At 36.2% G+C, this 26460-nt stretch overlaps 1 protein-coding gene across 3 annotated transcripts in view; it reads left to right on the top strand.

The window, feature by feature from the left end:
• Window positions 1-26460, top strand: part of DOK6 (docking protein 6) — a 280839-nt gene that overhangs the window by 164630 nt on the left and 89749 nt on the right. For all 3 annotated transcript variants that reach the window (XR_012659151.1, XR_012659150.1, XM_075084596.1), the window contains exons 4-5: window positions 72-191; window positions 9345-9534. Coding sequence is in view for 1 of the 3 variants with exons in the window: in XM_075084596.1 (XP_074940697.1) it covers window positions 72-191; window positions 9345-9534 (310 nt within the window). In the remaining 2 variants the exon portion in view is untranslated. The remainder of the gene's footprint in view (window positions 1-71; window positions 192-9344; window positions 9535-26460) is intronic.

Below are 26460 nucleotides of genomic sequence, written 5' to 3'. Positions count from 1 at the left end.
GAAGGTATTGATTTAACTTCACACTCTTTTGAGTAAAATGTTAACATGAACAATTTTTTTTGTTTTTCCAGAACTAGAGGCAGAGGAATGGTGCAAACATCTTTGCATGGAGTGTCTAGGAACCAGGCTCAATGATATAAGTCTTGGGGAACCAGATTTGCTTGCTGCTGGAGTCCAGAGGGAACAAAATGGTAAGTAACTTTGTAATTGCTCCTAGGTCAATTCTTAGGTGGAGTCCCACATTATCTTCGCTTGTGAGACAAGCAAAAGGCAAGCAAAACGTACTAAACATTCAGCTGTGGTTTTGAGTCATAATCCTATTTTTCCTACAAGTAAAGGTGATTAAATTCCATGCCAAATAGCACACGTAGAATGACTTCATGTCTTCATTGCGTTCACATTTTCCTGTCATGGGAAGTGATGACTATGACCTTTCTGGTTCTAGAAGCAATGGCCTCTCTGCAGAGGAATGAAACGGGAGCTGTTGTTACAGAGCCTTTAAAAGACAGTGATGAACGTATCAACACCACTTTGGACTGTAAAACACATATTTGCTTTAAACTCATACCTGTGTTGAATAATGAAGTCAAGGTCATCTAAAAATGTTTTCAAATACAGGTGAAAGGGGCAATGACAGATGCTAGTCAGCACTAAGCCTGTGCATGTAAGTCTTCATCTAAAGGCTATTTGGAACAGAACTTTAGATTAGACACATGCACAGGAAGGATGCTAGTGGATGGAATATGCAACAACAAAATAAAATCTGTGATTATCTTGTCGTTTAATTCCTATTAATGAACATGAGAGCAAGACAAAATGTGCTTATTTATTCCTCCCCGAATTACAGCTCTCAATGATTATTACTGTCGTGATGCTTTTATAAGATCCAATAGCTTTCAACAAAGTAATAAAATAAACTGCCTCAATGGTCATAAAATATCAAGCCAACCATCACTGTAAACAGAATTACGTAAATAAATTAGCACTATATTGATGATTAATTTCATAGAAGAGTCCAGACACCTCTGAACCAAATAACATAAAATATACAGAAATCGTTAAGAAATTTTGTTCAAAAATCAGACATGTTCAAGTGCAGTTTAAAAGAAGTTCAAATGTTTGTGAAGTTGTGTGCATGCTATGAGGCATAGGATTTAATTTCTAGTCTCAAGCTACTCAACAAAGGGAGAGCTACTAATGTTGTAGGAAAGTGATAATGATCAGACACCACTCAAAGCATCCTATCTGCTATATGCTCATAGGCTATAGGTATAAAGCTTATATGGATGCTGAAGAGAGAACTATGTGAGCAGGTGGAGCTCCTTCACAAATGCAAAAGGGAATAAATCTTGTCAAAAGCCTGTGATGTGAGCAGAAGAAAAGCTTGAAATTCCTCAAGCCCTTTCTGTAGTGAATTCTTATACAGTCCAGCAGCTTTTGGACATAGATGGCAAATATTACATTTCATCTTGTTCTTGAAAGAGATTCAGCTGCACACACATGACCTCCAGAAGACATAGATTAGTTCTGTTGTGTGAACTAGTCTTGATTCAATTGCCTTAGTCTCGAAATTTAATTGCAATGCTACCAACCAGCATATATGAACATAATTAGCGTCTTTATTGTTCCAAGTAAATAAATGAAAGGAGACAAAGAGGAAAAGCATGTATTTGTTGCACAAATCTCATGAATAAAAATGCATGGAGGGTATCATTAGCCATATTCTTTTAAACCAAGTGGCTGAACACGTATAATCCAATATTTGATGAACATGCTCTGCTAAATCATTAGTTACACTATCTCAGACAAGTTATTCTGATACCTATCCGCTTCCTTCCCTCATCCCCTTGATGTACAACTCTGCATTTTAATAAGCATGATTGAAATTCAAAGTTATCTCGTTCATAAGCAAAGTAAACTCTGTTTTGGGGGTCTTTTAATCAACTTGGAAGGAGAAAAGAGTACAGAGATTCTTGCTATTGGTATGACATCTAGCATTTTATTCATTTAGCTGTGCTGCAAGAACCTGAAGTGGCACTCAAATTTCTTAGCAGATTCCATCAGTAAAATCAGTTGAGTGGAACTGTGACTTCAGTTTATAGTAGTTATCTTATGCTGCAAATGGCAGTGTCACTCCCCACATGACAGTTTTATGGAAAAGGTGACTAATTGGAGGGTGGAATCATTTGGTGAGCTCTGATAAGAAATTCAAATTTTAGATTTATTTTCTTACATATTTTCCCCATATTGTAGCCTTTAAAGGCATGCTGTCAAAAAATGTAGTTCAAAAGATACCTAAAAACCTTTCAAAAGTCTATTGAGCTTTTGTTGGCCTGAAACTGAAAGATCAAAGTTAATTTTCCAGTTTGAAATTCATGAAAAGTGACTATATGTATGAAATGTCTAAAATCTTGCTCATTGTAAAAATGGCAGCTGTGTCACTGTCAGGGTCATTTTATTTTTGTTGTGTTAAATAAAAATGTACACTCGTATAGTACCCTTGAATGTCATTATTCCAAAACATATTGCAAGTATGTCAGCTACATAGAATTCCTCTTGAGTTAGTTGATGTATTTATATTTACTTGAAACAGAGATGTGAGAATAGTTTGTAAAACCTGTAATAGAATCGTAAAGCCTCACCATCTAGTTTTATACAGGTTCTGTTGCCTGAACCGTGCGAGGGCTTGCTTTCAGGTCACTGAAAAAAAGATGTCTCTTAGTAGCTGAGAACTCACAGAACTCATGGTCATAAAGACTACAGTGGCAGTGGTTTTTTGGTTTTAGAGGTATAATTTTTTTTACATTTTAAGGGCTAAAAGCAATTGAATAATGGTGTTATACTGTTGATATCTCTATGATATGACAGGGTGTTAATACCATTAATCCCAAAAGAATAGGATTCCCAAAAGAAAATTATTTGTCATATGAGGATAAAAATTTATGGTAGTTCAGCAATCTGAAAGAGGCCTTCTTTTATAGTTCTGAGTTGTTCAGTAAGTGCTAGTGAGATCTATTTCATTGTAGTTGCACTGTTGCTTGACCCTCCAGCACCAAGCAATTCTGCAGTGGTGATAGCTGAAAGAGCCAAACTATAGATCTACACTGCTTATAGCAGAGACTTCTAGCTATTGTGTCTTCTAGGAAGAATAGAGAAGACATCTAAGCAATTCTCGTGCAAAGCACATCAGTTACAGAAAGCGCCTCACTGGAATTCATCTCTGTTATTGCTTTCAAAAAGTCTTACCACAAGTCTTACTGTGTAAACTCTGCTGCAGAAAACGACCCTTAGGTGGTTTTCTTTTCATGTTTAAGGCTCACAGCTAATGGCTGCTTAGTTTGCAAAGATACGTAGATTTCAATAAAAGTGAGATTTGGAATGAAGCTTTTGTTACTGTCCAACAATTTTACCTTCTCTCTCATGCAAATCTAAGTAATTTGTTTGTATTCCTCAGCCCTATAGCAACAACTCTGTTTCTGTTTAAATTTCTTTTCACAGCAGAGGCTCTTCCTGTTTATGAATGTCCATTTAAATTATTTGATAAAGAATGAAAATACAGAATTAAATCAAAAGCAGTGAAGGCTACATGATCCTATTCAGATAATGAATTTAGTATAATGGTAGTGGAGCTGTATATATCACGATAAGACAAACAATTATACAGTGTTATAACTCCAGGAAAGAGAATCTGGACTCAGTTGGATCTGTTAACACTGATGACAAGTAGTCTTGTAAGCAGTATCCTGTGATACTTACACACACATTTCATATTCCTTAGGTTTCTCAAGCTGCTACTAGGGAAAGAAATTGTGGATGTAGAGTGATAGCTTCATCTCGAAGAACTGGAAACTTCTTTTTCAGGTCTCATGCATTTGGGAGCATTTGTAATATACCCCAAAACATAACAAAAAATTATTCTATTTTTAAAAATATTACTACCTGCCTGTCTGTCATCATATCTAGAATCTGTCCACGCTCATATTTTTTTTCAAAATATCACTGTTTCAAATGTGTCACTGTACTTTCATTTTTGATAAAACAAAGTAATTACAAAGAAGTCATCCAAATGGACAGTATACAATCACAGACTATGTTTACTGTGAAAAAGAAACCAGAATATTCAAGACAATATTGGTTAAAAAAGCATTATGTATAGACAGTGCCACTAGATTCACTCTTCAAGAGCAGGTGCTTCCCTTTGGTGAAGACTCTAATCGTATCTCTTTTGAAAACTAAATAATATCACTAAAATAGCTGAATACTTGTACTAAATCATATTCTATTAAACTTTACTTGTGAAGCTGAAGTAAACAGTGAAGAAAATAGGCAAATGTGAAAATGCAAATTTTTAAAATGCAGACAAGGCCCGATCCATCTTTTGCTGCTGTAGCTCATTTATTGTTAGGTGTCACGCCTGTGATGTCAATACGATGCTTTTCTATTATGTGCTACTGGTGCTTTGGCTTTTTTTTTAATGCATTTTGAAGCTAATTTTGATTTTATAAGTCTCAGAAAGTATGAAAGATAACAATTTTTACTTCTTCTCCCTGCCTTATATTTAAATTAGTATCTCATAAAATCACTTCCTTTGTAAAGTTTTTCATCTTTTTCATAACATTTGTTCTACCTTCCTTTTTGATTTAAAAACATTCCACAGTACAGCAGTCTTGCTTCCTGGGTTTTGACTGCAAGAAACTCATCAGTTTCTGGTAGTAAAAATGTAGCTTTTCATAGTGAACAACATCCTTGAATCCTCAGAAGAGGATTATGAGTTATTTCTTTATGCTACATATTGAGATTACATATCTGAGATTGCAAACTACAGCCAAGCATAGAGACATTGTAATTACATTCACAGAGATGATGTGTTTTAGAGCATTTTCTAGGGTCTGTAGAATCTCTGTTTGTGATTTACTACATCAAAGCATTTTATGTGGTTTTTTATCCTTAATCATTTTTATACTTTCGGTTTTTTGTGTTTTTTTTTAATAAACCCAACATAGCCAACTTTATTCAGAGAAGAATGGTGTTTTCACTTTCAATGGCTGGTTAATCCAGTGAGATTTCAGATTTTTCCCTACCTCACAACTTATCAGTGAAACAATTTAAAATAATTTATTTAAGGTATAATAATAACTATAAGCAAGGGAATAAAATTAATTCTGGAGTCCTGGTTCCTCACTCTATAAAGCAGGAGAGAATCGTTCTAATAGACCTGACATATGAATGAACAAAAAATGCTGTGATTTCAAGATCTAAAGCTCTCTTTCCACCTGAAAATTAGCCACAGATGGTCAGCAGCAGAGGTCTCATAGATGGAGAAAGTATTTCTTCCAGATAGAAACTGAATGTTTGCTTTTAAAATCTCTTCTTATACAGACCCCCACCAACTGACTGCCTCCTTCCATATGTAATTTTTCCCTCTCATTAAAGCTGAAATGAAACAAAGCATCTGGATTGTGAGACTGCAGTGTCATCTGGTCAGTTTTCCAACTGGGATGATTTAGGCAAAGGAATCCAGTGATAAAATGGCCCAACCAGGATCATTGAGCCTCACAGTCATTTCGTTTCCTAAGTACAGCTGGACTTTGAGCTGAAAGGCTGAGAGCATTTCAGAGTTGCTGCCAAGTCTCCGTCTCCGTCAATATGCTCATTTTAACAAAGACTCATATGCTTCTGTGCTCTGGAAAACGTTATTAAAGTCATATTCTTGCCAAAGCCCAAATGCTAAACACCTTTACATGCGCAAAGTGTATGATGAAGCATTACTATGCTTATTCAAGTAGATGGGAAAGAGCAGTTACATTGGAAAGAGTGGAATAACAAGTGTAGCGATATATCAGCATTTTTTTCTCACCCTGGCTCCCCCACCCCCTGAACTTTGCTCTCACCAGTTTTAGGGGAGGGAGGAGGATAGTGATGCTGAATGCTGAGGAATTGCACCTGCTTAGTCTCAGCCTTCTCCTGTCCAACAGGAGAGCATCTCCTTGTTCGGTTTCTTCCATCACCTTATTTTCTGGGACCTCATTAACTTCTACTTACTTAATCTTACTACCAAATGAATTGTTGTTATCTCATCCCATTCATATGCAGACGGTGACTGACCCACAGAGAAGCTAAATATCCTATTCGATGTGATTTAGAAGATACAGTGACAGAATTCATCTGGGATTCCCAAATCTAGCTTACAAATGTTTGTTCTTGCCTGGATGAGTTTAAGGGCAAAATTTGCCTCTAAAACCTGAATGATTGTACTACCATTACCTAGATACCTGTTCAAATATTTTCTGAAATGGAAGAATTGGACCCTGCGTTTAAATTCCTAAAATCATTTAAAAGTATCCACACCTCTGCATGTCCTCAATTTCCCACTATTTTAAAGTATTAGTACATTTTTGTTTCAAAAGCAAATATATCCATCCTCAATCTTCTCCAGCACATACGTTTGTAAACTTGCTTTCCTTGCCAATTTGAGTAAGTTCCAAGGGTGCTACATTTTGCCCTGCAGCTGATGTTCAGTTTAATCAGACATACTTTCTTTAATCCATGACACCTCACCTTAGACACTGGCCTCCCGTGCAAAGCCAGCAAATGTCTCCTGACAGTTTGAGGATACCATATGTCCTGAATACCCTTCGTGCAATATCCTCAAACACTTCAGAGAAGTTGAGCATTTTGTGAGTATCCTGGTAACTTCTAAACCAAGTTGAAATATTCTGTGTCTTCAACATAACAGTTTAATGTTTACTTCAGAAAATAATTGCACCTTTCCATTTTCTCTGCTGTCTGAGATGCTCTGTCAGTGAAGACAGGGAAAGGGAAAGATTTTCATCCTCATATAGTAATCCCATTCCCCCATAGACATATTGTGTGATTTCATGTAATGGTGGGGGGGGGAGGGGGCCAGAGAACCGGTTGATAAGTTGGTCATCTGTCTCTCTCTTTCAAATACAGGAGGTAACTAACAGGAAATAACAGCATGACAATGCAAAACTGGAGTCTAGTATATGATACTGAAAGAGTGGTCAGGCATTGGAACAGGCTGCCCAGAGAGGTGGTGGCATCACCATCCCTGGAGGTATTTAAAAGATGTGTAGACGTGGCCCTTCAGGGCATGGTTTAGGAGACACGGTAGTGTTGGATTGATGGTTGGACCTGATGATCCTAGAGGTCTTTTCCAACCTTAGTGATTCTATTATTCTATAAAAGCATGCATGTTTGGCTCCTTGGCATTTTTGCATGACCGTTATAACAACATATGGATACTGAAAAAAGGCACATATATATACACATATATATACAATAATTCCATTGCAAAGTACAAGTTACCTTGTTCTCCACCATTCCCTTCCCAATGCAGTCATTGACCAAAACTCCCATGTAAGTCTTTCCTTTTACTTCAGTAGGGTTATGTTAGACCTGTGCCCATTACAGTCCTCTGAGGATTAGGGGCAAATCTTTGCAGTGATCTCAGCAGCACCTGCTAATTTATTTGTGCTGTGTGTCAGAAGACTTTTACAAAACATTAGGAGTTTCACACTTGGGACCTTTTCATAAAATGAAACTTCTAGGACTAACACCCATTAGTGTGATTAATGAGAACTAGAGCCTGGGAGAAGAGGTTGAATGGCTATGAGAATGAATGAATCAATTGGTGAGTTTAATAGGACAAAATTAAATTGATTGAAACAGAATAGCATTGGGGATGACAAGTTTACTTATAGCTATGCAGGACGGCAATTCTTACTGCTCACCCTGAACTTCAGTACTTCCATGCATTCCTTAGCCAAACTTTTGTTCCTTTATTGACACACACACACACATACTCAGACACACAGTTCTAACATATTTTATGTTAACTGACTTTTTTGGAATACTTTCACTGATTTTTCAGAAAAGTATATATATATGAAATGTTTAAAAAATTGAGACATCTGTGATATTAAATGTCAAACACAATGGGAAGCCGCATCTAATTTTGAGAGTTATGATAAATTTCTCACTTTATTCCTCTTCTGATTACTTTAAATTCCTTCCTAATTTTTATGAGGACACCATGAGAAAATTCAGTGCAAATGTTGATTAAAAATGTTCCACACCAAACTGGCATTCATTTATTAAGTAACTGGAGACAATTTTCCTATCAGATGTTCCTTTAAAATACATTTTCCCAATTCTTTTTATTGAATAAACATTGTTCATGTTCATACTTAAAATTGTTCTTTCTTTTTTTTTTGTCAACACCTTCAGTGCAGTAGCATTGACATTTTACATTTCTATCCTGTTTCAAAACTGAAAGGTAATTGAGAGAGGAAGTTGTGAATCAGCTTCACTTTCCAATATTATGCCATTAAGCCCTAAGATTGCAGTGCCTTTAGAGTTAAAATATAGGGTAGCATTTCCAAATGTACAACCTGAAATTTGAGTTTTTCATTCTTTGTAGAAGCAACTCATAGAAACATTAGTTATTCTTCAACAAAAATTGAATTTTTATTTAAAATTCTCTTGCTATTACTGCAGCTTACTTCCTTCCATGTAAGTTAATGATGTTTTACATCATCTTGGGGTTTTTTTCCTTTTTTCTTTTCCTTTTTTTTTTTTTTTTGCAGGGGGGATAGTTTTTGCATTGGTTATTAAACTACATGCAATTCAGGCACTTCAGAAAATTGTTAATGCCCTTGACCTCTTACTGCAATGAGTACACTCTGCAGCGGAAGTGCAGTTGACAGCAATTGATGTCATGACCATAATAATATATCGTGTTGAATCAGATTTTTTAAGAAAGCAGCAGATGATTAAAAACATTATTAATTTGACAAATGATAATGAGTTTGGCAAATAAATAGAAACTGAACACAAAGAAAGTAATTGTTAACAAGCTTCAATAAGTAAACCTAAGTTTGCAATTTCAAGGACAGTTTTTCTGAGGGACAACGGTTGTACATGTTCTGCCAAGATGCCTATAGGAGTCTCGGTCAGAGTTCAAGTCATTGTTAATTTTGATTTCCAAGGAGTCATGGACCTTAATTTGAGGATAAAGGACTTCAGTTAAGTAGCTGGGGACATATGTCAAAGAGGACTATGCAGATCATCTGTGAAAGATGTTTCAGTCTGTTGTGTTATTTATAACAAAAATGAAATGAAGAAGATTCTTCTCTTGCTCCTCTCACGTACACTAGCAAGGCTTCTTCAACATCAGTGGATCATCACCTCTGTTCAAGACTAGGAACTTGGCCTTGATTTCTCAACCATCAGTAACTAAAGACTTTATTTTTTTTCCCAGTATAAAATCTTACTTTAATGCCTTATTCTGTGTTTGTTGTTTTTTTTTTTTTTTTCCCCAGAACGATTCAATGTATATCTTATGCCTACACCAAATTTAGATATCTATGGGGAATGTACAATGCAGATCACACACGAAAACATCTATCTCTGGGACATCCACAATGCCAAGGTCAAGCTGGTCATGTGGCCTCTGAGCTCTTTGAGGAGATACGGACGTGACTCAACATGGTTCACATTTGAGTCTGGAAGGTAAGAGCTAAGGAGAAGCAGCAAGAAGAAGAAATAAGCAGTGATTTTTGAGAAGCAGTCTGACAAGTTAGATTAGCCTCTCATTATAACGACAGACAGAATACATGGCCTCTCCACAGACTTCCATCTGTCGAATATTACTTTTCAATATATTCAACCCAGTATTCGAAATAAATGTTAATATATTTTATATTTAAAATGAGCTTAAGCTTCCTCTGACTTTTATTTAACTGCAGTTGAATTGTCATTCTGAAGTTTTGTCTCATTGTGCTTAAACACTAGCATGACATAATTTGAGTACTTTTGATGTAGAAGAAATTAATTCTGGATCATGGAAAAGGCTCATCACACAGTATGAATGGAATAACTTCCGTTTACAGTAGCTATTACTCTTTTTGGATGTTCCTGATGACTGATTGCTACCCTAGAGTATAATTGCAAGCAAGAGTACAGAGAACACTGTGAACCTGTAAAAAGACTAGCTCTTTTTTCTGCCTGCAGTTTTAATCCTCATTGCCATTCCCATCCTCAGATCACTTTTAAATGTCCATGGAGCTCTGTTTTGCCTCCCTTTTTAATGCATTTCATATCTGGCCGTTATGCCCACTGCCTTTTCTGTGTTTCTGCACAGAAATAGTTCTGCATTTATCTCTGTCTTTGGTGATGTTTCATCTTCTATTTTATGGTTCTAGACTTTTCTAAGTTTGTCAGACTCCGTTACGTGGAGCCTGAATTTTCTGAAGCTATCTGTGAAATTACAGGTGTCTCTACACTCTTGGGTTAGCCACACTGCCTTGTTAAAAACCTTTATACGCATTTTGATGCATACTTACTCAATATCATTAACAAATATTCACAAAAGTACAGACTGTGATCACAGACAAAAACATGGATCAAATGGACCCTGCAGCGTAAGGAGGTAATGACAAAAATTCCTCTGCAGTTTCTTATAGATGGGAGTTACGACTTCACTTGTAACTTTGTATGTCCAGACTGATGTCACCAGAGCTCTTTAGTGCTCAGCTACTTTTCTATGATGAAAAAATCATGAAGACATTAATACTGTCTTCTATTTAACATTGTTCTACTAAAAATTAGCAACATCTGACCCATGTTTCAATTTAATTTCAATTATTAAGCTGTGGGGTTTATTCAAATATACAGTTTTAGCAAGAATAATTTGCTAAATCATTCCTTCCTCTAGGCCTCAAACTACCTCATGTGAAACTGGTTCGAGTAACATACCTATGCAATACCAGAAAGTGAATAAAATGCCAAAAACAGTGCCTAAACCCACCATATTATTCTGAGGAAAACCAAAGAAGCAAGCAAACAAAGGAACAAACCTCCTAGGATTTAGCTTTATCCCATTCTTTGGGAATATCCCACTCATCTGACTCTGGCTAAATTTTTATTTACATGTATGCATTTTATTAAAGCAGGAGGGGTTATTTTTGCATGAAAAGATAATGATCGAAGACTTACTAATGTTTGCTTATTTAGACTAGTGTATCTGTGTGAGTAGACCCATTTCTTTTAATTGATTCTGAAGGAAACTATCTTTGGAAATGGGAACCATTGTTAACTAAAATTAAGCTACTAAAACTAATTCAGATTAATCACTTAAAGGTGATTTCTTATACGTGTCTCTAAATGTAGGTATGTCATTCTCTACAGTGTTTTAATGATGGAAAAAGTCATTCTGTATCATAGTGAAATTCTTTTTTTTCTTTACAAGATAGTTGCTTTCTGTACGGCTCTATTTTTATCTATGGCACACAAGTACTAACAAGCTATGTATAGTGTTTATATATACTGAAGTAAAATGTGAGTTTTATCTCTGCTTTTTCAAGTGTCCTACAATATTTTAATTCTATACTAGTATCTGAATATCATCTTCCTTTACAATCCGTGGACCATGCAGCCTGATGAAAAGTGGATTGTTTTGCTGTGTTTTTTTATTATGAGCTAGCTCTGCCTTTATCTGTCATGCTTTATTGTCTTTGATCTGATTCCTCCCTTTTGCTTTTTTGGGAGTGCTTTATCCATCTGATATGGAAATGCATAAAGACTAGATTTAGACTGGCAGAAAAATATAGAGGTAAAAAATAGGACTAGAGAAAAGTCAGTATGTTCAATAGCATCTGGAGACTATATAGGGCAACACTAATGCTCATTTTGAAATCTGTGGTTGATTTGTTTGGGGTTTTATTTTTATTTTTTAATCAGCATCTTTCTCATCTTTCTGAACATGCGTTTCTTTGTCCCTTGATCTGCTAGTACCTTAATACAGTAAATTCCTGATGCGTGCTGTCTTATCAGAAGTGAAGCACTCATCCATGTTTTATGAGAATGTTATGCAGGAAAAGTGTTGTTGCGTTAATTTTTCCCTAAGGCTTAAATATTAAATGTAGACAATTACTTTAAAGGAAATATTTTAAATAGGTTCTTATTTTTACTGAATTTTAGCAGCTATGCAGTATATCTGTATGTGGTTTACATGAACATTAGGAGCTCGGTTTTATGTATTTATTATCCATCTTCAGTTTTGATAATACTTTGAGAAAATAAATTCCTACCATTAAAATAAATTGGCATAATCATGAAGAGATACTATGATAAATTGATCAAAATTGAGCTTTCAGACAATTAAATTTTTCTTTAAATAAATATATTGCTTTGCATTTAAATGGAATATGGACTCAGATGTATAAAACTAAACTTTTCACTTGTCTGATAAAATGTAATAACTACATGGTTTGGAGGATGTCTAATATATGGAAGGAACGAACACAGATTCTTTTCAACTGCCAGATTTTTCTTTTTAGTTTTGCACTGGATTGGAGTTTGTAAATGTGTATCCTTCCACTACCTATGAAGTTAGACATCCTTATTTTTCATTATTTAGTGAACCAGCGAAAGTAAGTATTTCATGCTCAGTGATTTACTTTAATATGTGTTCTTCACTATCCAAACTCTGCTGAGATTTGGGGGAAGTACAGTTTTGTGTAGCTTGGTTCGATTCTGGATGGAGAGATTCTCATTATTTAAAGTACCAAATTAGGGCTAATCCCATGCAATCTATCCATCAATCAGAAAATAGTAATTTACAACTCCATTAAGCATTACAATAGCTTTGTACTGGTTAATACTGTGCATCTAATGCAGTGAATGGATCCCACAGTGTATTCAGAGCACATGAGGTAGGAGCCTAACATTTACTGTTCCAAGAACTAGGCTTTCCACCTGACCAGCTTCAGACTGGCTTGGGGAGTTTTAATGTTGAATCATCAATGAGTCAACAGGATTTCTGTAATTTATGGACATGTATTACGTGGTCAGATACCTCATTATCATTATTTTTGGTATTGGATATGTTGGAAGACACTGTGCCTAAGAATGCAGGTGATCTGCACGAGTGCACTTATTTCTCTTCAAACTTTTAGAACTGTTGCTCCACGTATGTGATCATTAGTCCCTGACTGCCTCTGATCTTAAGCCACTGAAATTGGAAGTTTGCTCCTTACAGAACTACCCACCTAACTGTCCGGGTGAAGGTACTGTAAATTTTCACTGGATTACATTAATTGCATGCAATCCAAGAAGCATGCCAGAAAGGTAGTAAAACAGGAACAGATTAAATATTTCCTAGCACAGATCAGGTGTGAAGACACTGTTTTCAGACTCCTGCCAGAGTTACGGGATTCATTTTGCTGATGTTGTAAACCAAACAATCCATAACAAAGTCCATAAGTAATATTTAAAATTCACTCTCTGGAAACTGCAAAAGGCAGTTGTCCAAGCTTTCCTTTTAGCAAAACAAGCTGGCTGAGGCACTTTTTAGGAGCATAAGAGGAGACCTCTAAGAACTCAGAATCGTTTTTCTGAAGGCTGAGGCACTGAGAAAAATAAACACATACGGACTCTGTTCCTTTTGAAATGTTCTTTCTTTTGCTTTACTGCAAATCTGCCTTTTAACATTAAACAATATTTTCTATGTATGGAAGCTGTCTGGACAAGTTTATTAAGTGCTTGCCTAAAGTATCCAAAAAAAAAACCACCAAAGTCAAGCTGAAATCAAGTTACACATGGTGAGAAAATACAATAAGGGGATGGGCTGTGGAAGCCCAAGCCAAAGTTAGTCAAATACTCTAAGTTTCTAGCTGAGTAGAGAGGTGGAGGCAGTAGGTTTATACTTGGAGTTCTGAGAACAGAAGGATCCACAAACCCATGACACACTCATTTTTCTGAATTATATTTTCTTCTATTTTGTAGACAAGACATTGAAATTTAAACAATTTCAAGGATTTCAGATTTTATTCACGCTGTGCTTTCAGAGACCCACTGAACCATACTAATCTATTCTTCATTTGCCTTTGATTTTGTTTTTGTCTTCGTCAGAGAAAATCTAAAGAAATGTGGTATTCTCTGTTACTTCTAAGATCTAGAATCTGTTTCTTTGGTCCAGAAAAGTCTTAAGCTCAAGCATTGCAGAGTGGTAACATGAGAATTTCTCAGATTTTGTTTTTTCCCTTTATGCGACCCAGGACTGACATACTCATTTTCTCAGCAGCAGATACACAGATGCTAGGGTTATCTGAAGCAGAAAGTTCAGTGTTTGCTTCAGGCACTACATCTGACTGAAATCTTTCATTTGCCTGTCAGTCCTCTGTGGCGATTTTTGGTGTTAGTGTGGAATGTATCAGGCAATTAACCCTTAAAGTTAAGTTACAGGAAACATCCTCGTTTTCCCTTTTGTGGGGAGAGGCCCCTTATGTGTGTGCCTCAAGAGACAGCTGTTCTGGGACTTCATACAGTGATGTACGTATCCACTCAAGTCTATATCTCCCTGAAGAGAAGCCTTCATTTCCTGATTGCTGGTGGATTATCTAAATTGTAGACTAAGATTTTCATAGGTTTATCATAGAATTATGTAAATCATATATTTTCAATCATTATAAATATCAATATAAGTCATAAGCTTGTCATAGAATTTGTAAGTCACTTTGGGTTGAGCAGCAGTATGAGCATTCATGTGCAGCTGCAATAAATATATTTACCATTTCACAAAAACGTTAGCTCAGAGCTCTCAGTATCCCACACTTAATAGTTAAGTTTGTTAGGATCTTTTTCTTCTTTTATACTTTTGTAATATTTTCAGAAAGCCTAATTATCGATGATTTGAATTTTCTGTGGTTTTGTTTTATCTGTTTTGTCACTGCCTCTTCCCTTCTTTCCCAGATTCTTTCCCCAAGCAGTAAGGTTTGCTAAAATCTTAAAATAACTTTAAAAAAGAAACAGGAATCTCTTGTATGTATTCTCCCCTTGTTTTTTTCAGTAATCACATAGCTCTAATTTTAGGAAAAATTACGTTTTTACCACTGAAAAGGTTTAATTAGTTACTGGTATTTAGCAGTGCCAAGGTTATGCTGTAACATGTTGTAATTGTAGTTCCATTCCTACTTTTTTTCCATTCCAACTCCCAGTTTGCCTTCTGCCAAATTCTTGACCTGGAATAAGTTCTGTGTTAGTCATCTGATTCACTTAAACCCTACTTAAAAAGGGGTTGTGTGTTTAACTCATCTACAGGGCTCTTGCTCTGGTTTTGATCATGGTGCCTAATCTAAGAACTCTTTTACTAGCAGAAACTAATATAGCTCATTGTAAGTGATTTATAAAGTGCTCATTGAGTTTTCTCTCTGCACCAAGGCTCCTCTCAAGCTGCTCTAGCGTTGGAAAGTCAGACCAAATTCCACCAAAACTCACATAACAATGTAACTCTCCGTGGTATAACTCAGTATGGCAGAGAGAAGGGATTACATACAAGCTTCTTTATCCTAAATTTCTTTTGTACCTTCTAAAGTGTTCTGCTTTATTTTTAGCCTCTATTTTAAAAATGCATCCATGACATACACACCTACAACAGATTTTGTCCGACTGACAAAGAATGCCTGAGCCATTCCACTTTGCTGTGAAAGCTCTAATTTTGATGAGAAAACCAATGGCATCTCAAAAAAGACAGAATAAAGTTACCTTTATTAAGGTGTAATTTCTTCACAAATAGATTGAGAAGTCAGTGACCCCTAGGACAAAGCAGCAAGCTCCACAGGTGGACTTGTGTAGCATAGTAATGAACAAATTTATAAATACTAAATTGATAAGCATGAGCACATCACTAATTCATTAACTCACCATTGCCTAACCAGTAAATTTCCTTATGAGTTTGTACTAAATGAAACATGTGCAGTTAGAAAAAGTCACCTAAAGTTTGTCCAGTTAACGCAAAAGACATGCAGCTCAGAAGGAAAGCCATATCTCTGAGGTATCTATAGAACTGGCTCGTATTTGCCCATTCTACAACCCAGAGGGTGCAGCATGAGTTTTCAGCTGATCACTAGATATCAAATATCATTGGTATAATTCAAACGTTACAAAGCTTTTTAATGAAATCACTAAGAATTGTATTGTGTTTGCCTAACATATTAGCAGACTGCACGCTACATTCCTTCTGGTGACCCTGAGATAACGTGAACTGTGCCTTTCAGTTGAAGTGCACGGTTTGCCTTCTCCCTTCGTAACATGGTTGTATGTCCTAATCAAAACAGGGCTTGTTTTAAAGTATTTTGAGACCAGCCACAATTTTGCTTTCAGATGGCTTTACCTCCACGCTTGAGCCCAGAAGATTTGTTAGTTACTTATTTTCTAAATGTCCCTTTTTCATACATATGCCCTGCTGTAAGCATGCATTGTTGGATTAATATTCCTGATGCTGAATATGACTAATGAGGTTATTGCTATGTAATGTATGAGCAGAGAAGAAGCAGACAAAATAATTCATACATTCTTAATCACATTAGGACTCACTTATCGTGTCAGTTCTACATTTTAACCTTTGAATTCCACAGTGAGCAATAGCAATAATTAATCTCATATGGTAGTTCTGAATAACTTCAGATGCCCCAGGAGCAGGTTCTTTTCTCTCCAAAAGTCATAATAAAGTTTAACCTTCTACGTCAAAATATAGGGGGACTGAAACATCTCAGATTTTAGAAGTAAAAAAGAAAACACCAAAATAAAAGCCCCCTTTAAAAAAAATCAATAGCAAAGTTCAGAAACTCATGTATACAAGATGCTAATAAATTTCATAATGCTTTTTGTCTTTATATTGATTCCATTTACAGTTAGTGCCAGGGTGTCTGTTTTAGCAGTTAAATACTGTCACATCTCTCCTCCACTAAGCCTATTTGCATGAGCTGATTAAAAACGCTGAAAGCGGCCACCTAATTATCTATACAGACAGTAGGAGAGTGTTAAACACTTCACAAAGGGCAATCTAGAAGGCCACGTTTTGCACAGAGAACCATCTAGCCAGCAAGAATGCTAGGCACAAATAAATACTCCTTTTCTCCAAAGCTTCTGAATGTAGTATCATCGATTGAGGAGGACGTTTGAAATATCCTCTATGCTGCGTCTGTGTACTGTACAAACATGGAAGGAAGTAATCAAAATGCAAAGGCTGGAATTTGCACAACAAAAGAGCCTTGTTCATGAATATGTAGGAACCTGTGCAAACCCATGCTTGCACCGTACACGCACGGAGCATTGCGGAAGCATAAAGGCGCATGGTTTTAAACGTTTGTGAGCTTCATTTGTTGTCAGGAACTGTGGTTCCTCAGCTTCAGCTGGCACACAGGTTTATTCTAAAGGTCATTGTAGTGTCTGAACAGTTATCTCTTGTTGTATCTTGTGACAAACTGCAGTGGAAATTTTATTTTTCTCTCAGTCTTGGGACTTGATTATACTGGAATCAAGTTGAGTATAGCATGACTGCTGGTGATTACTCATGAGCTGAGAAAGCTGCTTTAGCAGGCTGGTCTTGGAAGGTTTACCTAATATCTGCCTAATCCCCCGTTTTCTCTCAGATAGTGTTAATTCATTGTTCTCACAAATAAAACACTCACTTATAAAATACCTATTGGCAACCTTTTGCTTAATTTACTAAGATGTAGCTTCTCTGGAGGATGAGGGTACCCAGTAACTTCTTTGCTTCAAAAAGAGGTCAACGGAGTGGTTTTGGCCTTTACTGTCAGTCACAGATGTATAGCGGTTCCAGAAGTACTTCTATATTCTGGACATAGTAATACTGTGAGAGCAGAAACTCTAGTGTGGACATTTCCATGGTGATTCTTTTCTTCAGTAGCTGTATTCTGGCTTTTCATTAGTTAGCTGAATGCCATTACCAACGGAGCTTTATATATGTATATTACATATAAATATTTCCAAACATTTTTATACATTTTATACATTTGATCTCAGTGCACCCAGGACTGTGTCGGAATATGTGAGTAACTGTGGAGGTTACTGACTTTTAATTTTTTTTTCTAATGCTGTAGTTTTTACAAATTTTCTTTGCAAAAATCAATCCATAATCATGAAGGTAATGAATATTTTCATCTAGTAACTCAATTATTAATTTACTTAATTTTACATTAATTAGAAAAACAAATTCTGCTCTTCTGTAAAACACTATAGGTAAAGAAAGATCAAGACAATAATATTGAAGGCAAGTTAATGGGCAGTTTGCATTCGTTTTCTTTTTGTGATAAAATGAGGTATTTTAAAATTTATGTCCATGCAAACCAGAGAACACCTACGAAATTTTGCGTCAAACCTTTAGAACATGCTAAAAAACTCTGATATAGATTCTTCACCACTTCTCGACAGCTGGACCCTTAATGAAATCCAAGTTAATTTTGTGAGTATTTGCTACTAAGACAAATACACACGTACACACAAATATGTTTGAAGACACATATAATGTAATATAAAATGTATTCTTCCCAAAATAGGTATATTACTAAATAGGAAGACCTGAAAGTACTATAAAATTGACCATTCATGAGTAATTCCTTTAATTTTTCAGATAGTGATGGTATATGCTGATTGAATACAAATCCACGTGATAAATTTCAGGTTTTATTTTCACAAAGCATTCTGCTAAGGAGAAAACAAGCCTAACAATTGAAAACCATGTCACAGCCCTCCTAGCATTATCATACATTATGCCCCTCTCAAATATTTTACTGCAACTAAGTGTCCTCTCACTCTAATTTAAATTAACTAAAAAAACTATCAAAATATTGTCATACAGGGGAGATGGAGAGCACTTTACAGGCAGTGCCTGCTCAGTAGCATTCTAGAAAAGTCAGGCTATTTCTGAGGTGTGCTTGACTGGTCCCTAAGGTTCCTTTAATCTTCCACTTATTTATAAGGTACCAAAGGAAGGTTTGTCCCTTAGCCCCCATTAGACGAAATGCTATTAGCTACTGTGTCCCTCCTAATAGTACTTCTTTGCTATCACAGTAAGTTATTACTATTATTGCACTATTAATAATGCTGTACTCTGTGGTGTGTGATTTATTTCTGCTGTGAGTAGTCATTTGTCACGTATTTTCTAAAAAGCTTCCATCTTATTAGAAAGAGGGGAGGGAAAGACAGCATCTAATGGAATCCTTCAATCTCAGTGACTCCAAACATCATTTGATCTTTCTGACTTTTTGGAATAAAACTCAGTACAGTGCTATAATTCACCAGGATGCATCATCTACTTGATTATCCTGTCAGTGGCCGAAAAGTCAAATATAACATTGCACTCGCATGACTTGCTTGAACCAGTGCAACAAAGTAGGTGTTCACGTTTTAAAGTTGGTGGGTTTTTTTTTCAATTTTCTGTCCAACTCAGAAAATATCCCTCCTTTAAAATGATACTTTCTATGATCCCTGATACACTTTTTGAAAACAGCATTTTGGGTTGAATGACAGGAGAGTTTATCTTCCTGAAATGTATGCTGTTATGGCTGAAATTTCATTAAGTTGACTATAAAAGTAAATAAAAATTATCATCACTTATTTCAAAACTGCATTTATTAGTACGCAGTATTTCAAAACTAAAAAAAATTTGAAACTATCTGACCATAAGTATCATTTACTGTCAGGAATGGGATTGAAGGGCAGAAAATTTTATAGCCTAGATGATGATTCAGTGAAAACCCTGAAGTTCTTTCAGATGAAGTCTGAGGGTGCCAAACCTTTATTTAATGAAAGAACAGGTTGGATCATCTATATTTCTGCTGACTTACTTATCTAAGAGTACTGTCACTGCCACCAGAGAATGGAGAGTGACAGCTGCGATGCAAACCAACACTGGTCTGGAGAGAACCAGGGCATGAGTGTGCTAAAGCTGTTTTGCACACACATTGGACAGCAAGTGGACTGGCTTGCTGGGACTAAAAGAAACTCAAGGGATTGATTAAAATAGGAGGGAAGGTTGCGTGTGGGGGACAAATGGGCTAAGCACATGAACTAGGAGGAGATAGGAATGTGGTGATGAAATACATGGGCTGGTAAGACACTAATAGATAGGGAGGGATGGGTAAGTAAAAGCAAAGTGCAGCTGGTTTTCTGATGGAATACTGTAGCAGCTTTTGGAATATCTGTAGCATTTTAGGAACAACATATAATCAGAAAGTGTGGAAGATCTGAGCAAAAAGTTGCTCAGTTTGCTCAAAAAGCGAACCAAGAGGTTGTCTAGGATAAGTGCTTGTCATGGGCAGATGTTGACAATACCATCACAAATATTTCATTTCACAGGTACTTTGCCTTTTTATGGGAGGCTTCTTTAAGCCCTATTGGGCCAATTTCTCAGAGAGGAAAAGAAAGAAAAATGAGTATGATTAGCTCTCAGTCTTAGAAGCGCAGATGAAATGGAGGGCAGCCAAGAAAAAAGTGTTCAGTGCATGTGGAAGTAGTGTCAAATAGCTCATAAAAAGGACCATCAGAGAAATTAGAGCAGAAATAGTAATACACAGAAATAGAAATGTATATTAGCATTTATCTTGAGACTAATATTCTGTCTGTGATATGAAGGATACCTATAATATGAATGCTTCAGAGTAAGAAAGTGGTGAGATACTTCAAAAGACTTTTTAAATGTTACCTAGGATTCTCAAAATGGTCCTAATGGCATAAATGAAATAGCCACAAACATGCCCAAGCTATTATGTGTAAATGTCCAGGGAAGGCATGGTCACCTTTTGCTGCATAAGAACTATGAATATCCGTTATATATCATTCTGCCCATAAGAGATTTGTACCCTTTCGCTTCTGACATCTATAGCGCTTCCTTCTTGAATAGCTATATAAAAATGTTTGATGAAGCCAGTAGCTATTGCATCTATAGTTCACAGATTTTTTAAACCTGGCATACAGAATCATGGACAGAAGGTGTTGATCCATTCCAGTGTTCAGAGCAGTTCCATGGCTGTTACAGATTTCTTATAAAAATATTACTAAGCCGGTGTAGAACAGTAGAAGCCTAAACTCTGAAATATTGAACTAGACAAGTAAGTGCGAGTGTAAAAGTAATTGGTTCGTGTTTTTTCACAGCAAAGGACTATCGTCTTTTTCATTTTGCTTTCTAACAATGCCCCAGGTTCGCTGGGAAGAGAGCAGGCATGCTGTGCTTAAAAATTTTATGCATTAGAGATTATGCATTTCATACTTCCATATTCTACTATCTCAAATTTGTTTTGCAGTCTTTATTTTTCCCCTCTTCTGGTGGACTTGTCAAGGTGCATTTCTTGTCAATTAGTAGCATCTTGTGCTATGTAGAAAACTGGCCTGAGAGAATATTTACCAAGAATAGATGGTGGCATATACACACAATGGCCAAAATCCTCACTAAACATAGCATAAAATGTGTCTTTATCCAGTACAGTGTCGGTAGTTTCACACAGGACTTGTAGTAGATATTCAGCTAAGAGAATCTAATCAGCATAACTGATTGCTGTTCATCAGAGGTGGAGATACACATTTATCAAAATATCAGAAAATGGCTAGCCATTACATCCCATGAAGTTTTAGAAAGAAGATATTTCTTGGAAAATTTGCGGGGAGCCCAAGTATGTAACTATAAGCTGTAAATACTGCTTTCTGCTTATTTTTCATCCTTTTGCATGTTTTTCCTGTCCTTTTTCTGCATGATTTCATACATGTGATCCTTTGTGATGATATTCTTTTGCAGGACTCTCTTGTTTTGTTTCTTTGTTTTTACATTCCTTTTATCCACTTGTACCTTTTCCTACCTACTTACTTGTGCAATTGAAAGGAGTGTCTTCTTTTATGTAATAAAATTTTACAAAAGATATTTTGAGGGTTCTCAGCCCTCATCAAGCTGCTACTTTCCTGAACAATTGATTTTAGCTCTCAGGCTGATGAGACATACAGAGAGTTTTCCCACTGCTGGAAGCACTGCCACAAGGATGTCGTATACACTATCAAAGTTGGAGTCAGAGGTGCCAGGTGAATGCAGTGCGGGTTATTTGATACATAACAGAATTGCTGCTGTTTGCAGTTGAGAGAACAGGGAAAAGCTACCTACTTCACTTCTGCCTGGCTTATATCAAAGAGAAAAAGTTAAAGCAAGTGGGAGGGAAGTCATGTTTCCCCTCTAAATTAAATACCACATGTAGAAAATTGGTGGAATGTCAATGAATGTTTTATACTTGTGCTGGGGGCTGTACATTAAATATTTTTTAATGTTATGTTATTATTGCACATCCAGTTTACCACTGAAGGCATTGTTTGACCACTTAGATCTGTATGCATATCTAGTTAAAGTTCAGATCAGAAACATGGCCTTCAGCTAAGATCTTCAGTTCTTACTGTTGGCACATGAGAAATACATCTTTTTGTTTTTTAAAACAAATCCCTGCCTTGTCACATCCCTGTTGCTTTTGTCCCGGGGGTTGCCACTGTGGCAGGCTGCTTCCAAACTGGAGTTGACAACCTGCCAGTTTTGAGATTAGTGTTGATGAGTCCTTGGATATCATTAGCATATGTTAATTGCTCATTAGTGTATGTACATAGCATGGTGAGTGTCTCTGAACCAACCCTGTGTGCCCATAATATTTGCATATGACTTTATGAAAATTCCTCTGTGGCCACAATGGTCGAAGTAGTAGCTCTCATACCTTGAAAATGGAGAGAGTGACATTGAAAGAGGACAGCAGTGTTTAAATACCCATCACAATAAAATCATAGTGTACTGAAAGTTTCAGAGAGTGGCTGACCATAAATGGTTTAAGTGGCCAAAAACATTACTGACGGTGCATTTAAAAGGGGAGGGGACAGGCGACACACTTGAAATGCCTTGTTCTGAAGCAGTCAAAACTCAAACAACTCAGCAGGGTGCTCAGTATATTCACGTCATCATTTCTTTGCATTCTGTGTGTCCCACTTTTGAAATGAGAGAATGCAGCAATGATTTTCCATGAACTGGGAAAACTGATGTTTTGAATACACATTATAAGTAAGTGTGACTAAATTGCCTTTTGTTTTTTTTCCCCCTGGTTCTATGGATCTAAACCTTGCTCTGTATTAGTTCCTTAATAATTTTTACTTTTACAGTCTTGATATTATTCATCCGCCAAAAATGTTAATTGTATTAATTCATTCCTGTTCAGCCCTCCAGAAATTTTCCCTCCTCTCCTTAAGTGGATGTACTTTGATCAAAATACAGGAAATACCTCTTTCCTGTACTTGCTGTCAAAATAAAAAGGAGAGTAATGACACAAACACAGTATTTGTCTGCATCATGGTAGGTGCAATGTGTTTCCAACAGCATTCAATATATAAATGCGAGGTTATTGCGGCATTATAGGACAAATTCTCTTGTAGATAATTTTAAATGTGGTTCTATGATAAATTCTTAATATCATATTTGTTGGTATGTGCAGATGCAAAACTGGGTTTCATTAATTCCTTTTTGTTTAACTTTTAGGTTGAGCATGGTCAATTACTCCAAATGTTTTGGCACCTTTACAGCAGTGTCCGGTGTCATAGCTTCTGAGCACCCCAAGTTCCTCAAAGATGAAGTAAAATGATCAATTATACCTATGCAAATTAGTTCCTTGGCTGTTACTATGATAACATCTGTTAACTGGCAGATGCCTTCTTCTACAAAATTCATTACTTCCCGAGAGAAGATTGAGTGGACTTGGCAGCGTTAGGTTTGCAGTTGGACTCGATGGTCTTAAAGGTCTTTTCCAACCTAAATGATTCTATGAATAAGTTCAGAATTGTGTCACTTTCTGTTCAGAATTAATTTAGACTCTAGCAAGTATCATCTGAGAGGATTTTTGTCCACAACACCCTGGGCAAGGAGTAGTCCTGGACATAACAGTGACTTTAGAGCTCCAGAAGGAAAAAAAAGAAGAAAATAAAGATCCTGGGCCACTAAGTTTTACTGCTTCTGTTGTAACAAGTAGTGATGTGCTGCCACAGGGCTCCTGTGTTATTACACTATCATTTATTTTAACCAATAATGGCCTTATTTGGGTTTCATATGTAACATTTTTGTACTTGTCAAAGTCAACGAAATTCATGTAGATTAATGCTGCTTCCCCTGTGTTCTGCTACTAAAGAAAGTGAGGGGGACTGAGTAATATTGTTATAGGATGTGTTTGTCTTGGGGAACTGGGGAGTAATAGCTCTTAACAGGGTGGTAGAAGTCCTGTAACAAATACCTATATTTGAATATGATGCCAGCTTCCAGGACTTGGAACTTATATCCCTCTCCTTCAAAAGTGAGATGAAAAATAATAGCCAAACCATGATGAATGAAAAGGTTTAATAAAAAAAATTTTAGCTGTTTTTAATCTTTGAAATCTATTTATTTTTCTCAGACTAATGTTTTTCATTGGTCTGTTTGTTGTACAGCCAACCATAACTGCTGCTTCTGTGCTAAAATGATAATAGAAATATTTGAGTTCTTGGTTTATCTTTCATATAGCTGGTAAGAATAGATACTCATCCAAGACACTGTTAAATAATATTTCATCATTATCAACAAGACCTGAGCTTTACAAACAGAACTAATTATTTAACAACATTTTCATGTTTGTTCTACTACTTAAACTGTCAAAAATGCAAACGGGTTGTGTATTTAAGAACATGTCAGCAATTGGTTTTATTATCCTTGCTTTGTTTATGATAAATTCCCTTTTTGTGTAATATACGTGATTATTTTTTTAAAGAAAATGTTGAGGTCAAAAGTCTCTATAAAGTGGGTTGTTTTGCATATACATATGCATTGATTACGTACACTGATTTCTTAAATAATATGAACTGAATACTAATACAAGAAGGTGATTTGCATGTACAGCCTAGAATCCTTGGAGGTGATAAAGTACAAAGAGCACAGTGCAATCTTCCCCATCAAAATGTCTAGGTCATGCTTTACGAAACTAGTCTATAAGGAGGAAGAGACCAAAAAATCTGATTGTAGTCACAGTAAAGTGTTTGGGATTCAGCTTCTTAGACTCCAGAAAATTGCTTCTCTTATTCACTATAGTTTAGTTTCTAGGGTCAGGAAGTAGAAAACGGAGCCTCTGCGCAGAATGTTTACTATTACTTATGGATATGTTTCATAATAACATGCCAATCTCCACATTCTACCTTTTACACGTCTCTTCGGTAAAGTCAGCTTTTCTGCTTTTTATATTGTAACTAACATTGAGAATGAGTTACTGTCTTTAATTCTTCAGCACCAGTTACATTTATTCTGATATACTAAAGTAATTGCTATAAATAAGAACATTTTAATGAGAAGAGATGGGAAGGCTTGGTAGCAACCAAATAAAAGTGGTCTGAAGCAAGTCCCAGATAGAATCCTCCTCCTTATCAAAACTGAACATTGGGAAAAAAACTAAAATACAGTTTTTTTCTGCTGTGTCTTATGATGGACAGGGATAAACCCAGTGGAAACTAATTAGAGAACTGCAGTGCCTAGTGGACAATCATTGATAGTCTGGAGAAAGACGCAGCCTGCTTTCTGTATTCTGTACTTCCATTAAGCAAAAAGTGGAAAGCATCTGACATGCAGGAATGGGTTAGTGTCCCTGAAGCTTTAGCAGTGTGATATATGCCCCACTAGTCTAAATGTGGTATCACAGAGGGCAGCACAGAGACAGTGATTGTAGAGGCAGTACAGGCAATGAGAAGAAAAAATATATCCCAAGAGGCATAATTACCACTAGTACTGTACAGAAATCTCTCCCATCTGACAAAACAAATAAAAACATGCTTTCATGAGAAAAATTTTGTTTATATTACCATTACCACTTAAATGGTTGTTTGGTTTAGGCAAAAAAAGAAACAATCTTATGAGGAAAAAACACTATTCACACAACAAATCTCCCTTGTAGGGGGAAAATTTGTAGGGTGATGCATCTCTTCGAAAAGACTAACAGCGTATTCATCAGATTAGCACATAAGGTTTCTCTTACTGTGACTGCATATAATATATCAAAAAGATATGCAGCTATCACTTGGAAAGTATTAAGGTCCTCTAGGAAATATTGGAGAAGGACTGCTGGATTCCTCCGAGTGATGGAATCCCAGCTACCTGGGAGCAAATCATCACTCGTTTCCACTCGATCTCTAAGCATTTTCCTTCTCAGAATTGCAAAATTTTGCCATAAACGTTCTTTGTGGGAAAGCTGCTTTGATGGCGTAAGGGAGCCTTTAGTTGTTTTAGTTGAAGAAGCTGAGGATGACTCAAGAAATACAAGATCTGACCTTGAACAAATCTTCAGGGCTAAGCTCCACGAACAAGTTACTGAGCCATATCAGAGGTGTGGTAATACTCTATGTTCCCTGTATTAACGAAGGCCAAAATCAAGGAGATTCCACGTGAAAGAAAGATAACTTAAGATTAAGCACTGCTATCTATATCTCATGAGCATGTGCAAGAGCAGTGGAAAGTTACCCACCTCAGCTGAAGTGCGACAACATGACAATAAATATTATGGAGGAACATCTATAGCCAGCAATTAGTAGATGTCATGCATAATTACTTTTACATGT

The sequence above is a fragment of the Phalacrocorax aristotelis genome, chromosome 2, assembly GCF_949628215.1.
Source record: "Phalacrocorax aristotelis chromosome 2, bGulAri2.1, whole genome shotgun sequence".
NCBI lineage: Eukaryota > Metazoa > Chordata > Aves > Suliformes > Phalacrocoracidae > Phalacrocorax > Phalacrocorax aristotelis.
This window is presented reverse-complemented; position numbering and strand designations above follow the sequence as displayed.